This window comes from Daldinia loculata, assembly GCF_022478755.1.
Source record: "Daldinia loculata strain CBS 113971 unplaced genomic scaffold F4817scaffold_1, whole genome shotgun sequence".
Lineage (NCBI taxonomy): Eukaryota > Fungi > Ascomycota > Sordariomycetes > Xylariales > Hypoxylaceae > Daldinia > Daldinia loculata.
The window spans coordinates 660,517-665,059 of record NW_026054855.1 but is presented as its reverse complement, the minus strand read 5'-3'; the positions used below and the strand labels follow the sequence as shown (position 1 = coordinate 665,059).

At 49.2% G+C, this 4,543-nt stretch overlaps 1 protein-coding gene across 1 annotated transcript; it reads right to left on the bottom strand.

Annotated features, from left to right (window-relative positions):
• Positions 1 to 140: 140 nt before the first annotated feature.
• On the bottom strand, positions 141 to 596 carry F4817DRAFT_322418 (uncharacterized protein). The gene has a single exon (XM_049301392.1). The coding sequence runs from the start codon at positions 588 to 590 to the stop codon at positions 270 to 272; it is 321 nt and encodes a 106-aa protein (XP_049163909.1). The 5' UTR covers positions 591 to 596; the 3' UTR covers positions 141 to 269.
• Positions 597 to 4,543: the final 3,947 nt, after the last annotated feature.

Genomic DNA, 4,543 nt, shown 5'->3' with positions numbered 1-4,543 from the left:
GCCCCCCCCCCCCCCCCCCCCCCCCCCCCCCCCCCCCCCCCCCCCCCCCCCCGCCCGCCCCCCCCCCCCCCCCCCCCCCCCCCATGATAATAAATTGAACAAAGCTAGCTCGGCTAAGGACAAGTAAATCCATTCGATCCTTGACGCGTTACGGCGCTTCGTGGGGGGTGGGAAAAGGACGTATTAACGTATAACCCTCACGAGACTAGGTGCAGAATGTAGGATCCAACGGAATACATGGCACGTACATAATATACCTACCTACCTACCTACCTACATGAACATACACACGTGAAGAAAGAAAAAAAACTTGGAATCGAACCCCATGGTATGTATGATCTAGACCGGGGGGAGGGAGTAGAGAGAAGAACAATATGTAATAATGCAAGGAAGACGAACAAGTACCTAAGAAAATGTCCTCGATTTGCTAGTACTACGTTGCCGTTGATGATAGTAGTAGTAGTAGCAGTAGTGGTGGTGGTGATGGTGATGGTAATAGTAATGGTGGTGAAATAAAATAAAAATGTTGGCACCATAAAAAGTCTAGCGCCAGAACGGGGAGATGAAGGGAGGATCCCGCAAAATGTCATTCAGGGACGGCCCGCATTTTACGCAGGTTTCGAACAGGGGAACAGGGGTGTATATGAGATGAACGTACATACATAGGTAGGTAAGCATCAAATCGCCCGATGGAGATCGAAAGGCAAGTAAGTCATCGAGGGCCGGGAATCCTACATTGTACATACATACATACATACATACAGGCCGGCCAGTCGGACAGGCCAAACATGGGTTAATTTATCGATGATAGCCTCCTTCCTCTCTGGCCTAGTGTACCTAATGTAGATGAAAAGGTAAAAAAATTCCCGGTTGTATTATAGATCGAGTCACTTTCGGGGGCCATTATTTTAATGCCGATGTCACACTCTCACTATGAGATATGAGATATGAGATACCACCTATACCGGGCAAGGCTCTTACCGAGTATGGTATAGGTAGGGCTACCCAGACTTTTTGTCCTCTGCGCAACACCCTTTTTTTTATTTTTTTATTTATTTTTTTTTTACACATACCTATTAAAAATGTGACACCTTTAGCCTTTAGATAACGGGCTTGCTTCGGGGATGCAACATGTCATGTTCTCGACCCTCGAAATCTGCAATCTGCAATCTTGCCTGCAGTAATGCGATCCCGTAATAGCAACCAGAGATGCGTCCCTGCAACGAACCATCCGGGCGAGATCCGCACCAAGATCAATACGACCGAACGACCCCTAACGACTCTTAACAGTACCCGGTCATAACTCCTTTGCATAACATAACCAATTTAGAGGCTAACCTCAGTTGTTGTAAAATCTTACCATTTCGTGTTGAGTGTTGAGATTAAGACAAGGCTCATGCGGTCACTTCCCCCTTTTAGAATTTAGAAATAAGCACATTATCTGGGCGCCTATCTGATTGCGTGCAGAAATTTCAAGCCCTGGATGTCGTACCTGACAGATCAACAAGCCTTTCCCGTGTGTTTAGTCTATGTATGTATGTATGCATGTACCAATAGGTAGTACCAACGCTCATCTGTCGGTCCTCGGTCGTCCGTATATTGACCGGATGACTACCCGCATATGTAGTAAACAATGGCTTGAGAATCAACATGTTATGAAATCGTCGCACGGCAGTGATAAAACAACCTCAGGTCGACCCTGCAGCAAGATGCTCGGCCTTAAGCAAAGCAACGCAAAGCAAAGCAAAGCACATGGCTGCCACCCAAAGCGAAGCCCCGACATCCGACGACGCAGTTTGAATACCTACACGATAAGCCGCTGGCTTCTGTAGTAATACCACCATACCGTTATGCCGAACGAGACGGCGTGGCTGCAGCCATCTCAAGCCTTTTTTTATTTAGCGTAGTCCGAGATCGGGCCAGGGTGCGGCTCTAAGTGACTATCCCGACGAGACACACCTCGCAGATACTCTATGTAAGACTCGGATTTTGGCTGATTAGCCTCCCTGATCCAGGTGTACGTGTAAAATATCTGCGTTTCGTCAGCATTGCAATGGAGGCATCATCCTCATATACAGGCTCGGCACTAGGATTCGTAAGGCAATAAAATTTGCGCTCAAAGTTCCGGCGTCCCGATGGAGGAGTAAGCCATTATCTAGTTTCAGTGTAATCGACATCAATTATGCCTCGTTGAAAGTCTATACACGCTACAAGCCCGCCGAAGAAAATCGTAGCGAGCGTAGATCAACGGAACCTACCAAATGATCATTAGATCAATATTCGATTCGAATACTAATGTGCTTAGCGAGGTTAGCCGTAAGACTACTGAGAACCTTCATACGTCAACGAGTGCTTAGGTAACAGGGTTCTCGTATGACGACATAGACCAGCTATCAATCGAAGTGGAAAGAATTCCAGACGTGGATCATCTGTCGTAGAACTGTAATATCCGTTTCTCCCTATGACAACCCAAAGTCCCCAGCAGCGATATATTTGTTTGGAAGTGCGTCAGTGACACTGTGAATGCATTCCAAGGAGGAGATAAGCCAAGACGAAAACCCAACCCGTGGAATGGAGCAAACAAGCGGATGGAGCTTCTCGAAATTTCCCAGTTGCGTGGGACTTGGATTTTAAGACTCACTATTCAAGCAAGACTAAGTCATCCTCTGTGGATCTAGCGGAGCCGTAGAGGATCCTCTTCGCTCCCAAAGCCAACTAATACTGATGTCAAGTATCGTGGTTCTGGACGGAGTCCAACATGTCTCGTACCATGGCTCCCCATCGGCGATACACAATGTACGACGGGCCACATAGGTAACCCAAGCGGAGAATTAATCACGATTTGAGACTGTTTACGTGGAACGACTAGGAACCCATCCGATTGAATATGCCCTTCTTCCATGACCTAAGAAAGGCTCTAAAGAATTGTGTATTACCCTCACGGCAACGGCTGTGACTAATGACGATCCTAGGAAGGACTAGACCAGTATTAGGTGACGCCTCATCAGTCGAGTCGGGTGTATGAGAAACACAAGACATGTGTTAATAGCATCGGGACCTTCCGCCATTGGTACGGTTCAGGAACACATGCGACGAGATCGCGGAGTGCTCATCTTGTCTCCTCCAACGTTGTTCCGATGCAGGGAATGAAACAAGTTCCACGCTAGAAGAATCCGTAGAAGGAACACGAGCGAATGAGATGCGCCGACGAGAAACTAGCCCGGCATATATTTCATTGTGTGCCGGAGCCCGGGACCCGCATTCCTTTTCGAAAGTGAAGTTAGATGGAGAAAGCCCGCTGAAACGTGGCATAACAGAAACCCTAAGAAACGTGCCTTGGACGTGATAGTGCCAAGGTTTAAGGCAGAGGAATGGAGGACCCTGAACCCGTAAGACTAACGATTTGAAAGCCCGGTCTCGGTGGGTTCTCCTATGTACATAGACGTCCGGAAATCTCCATGGGCTGACACGTCGACGACGTGGATTGGCCCCTCCGACAGAGGCACTTACGGCTTCTGGAATCTTGGACTCGGTAGCCCGCGAAGAAACAGTGGGCTTCTTCTCCTTATGCTGCTGCTGCTGCTGCTGCTGTGGGAACGCCCCCGCAACCTAGCACAAACCAACAGGCCCCATGGATATGCACATGTCAGGTCGGACGGGCCACGGAAGACAATGCCGGGACGGGAAGGCAAGGGAAGAGGAATCAAGATCTCACGAACACATACATACATCTCAAAATGGTAGGCTGGGTGAGTACGGAATACGCCTCAAGAGCTCCAATTGAAGATGACGGGTTCGGCTGGATGGAAGACGCTATGTAACGCTAGAAACGTCCTCGATACCGTAGCATTGAGATAAAAAAGATATATCAGTTCCCGATTTTCATAGGCTCCGTCGTCTCGGATTGCACGTCTCTGAGAAGAACTGGATGGAATGTTTCCAAGGTTGCCGTGCGTAGGTAGGTATCACCATTCGCGCTAACGGCACTTGGGATATTTGACATGCCAGGAACATGGTTGGATAGACGTTAGGAAATATCCCGAGAAGCCATGGGTGGTCCCTGCTCTAGCGAGTACCTCACATAAAGACATCAGTTGCAGAGAGGTGCATGTATCCAATGTACATAGAGGCTAGCCTAAATGGTGAAACTTGGGAAGCCGTCCTCCTTCTTCGATATCGCACGGCTTAGGCACTTTGCGAGATGTTAGGCGGAATAGTGCCATAACCGGCGAATGAAAGGGAGAGGTACCGCTTCCGGCAAACTAGCTGCGCAGGTACACGTAGGTGAATAGTGGAGCATCAGGCTATTAATTTATGCATGTACCATGGGCAGTAAGAGTAGCAACTTCACCATAATGATGATGACAAGGACGAGGCCAGCTTACCTAAACTTACTGTACTGGAATAAATATGGTACCTGCTAATGTTGTTATTATTGGATTGGGGGGGGGGGGGGGGGGGGGGGGGGGGGGGGGGGGGGGGGGGGGGGGGCGGGGGGGGGGGGTGGGGGTGGGGGGTGTGGGGGGGGGGTGTTGTGTTGGTG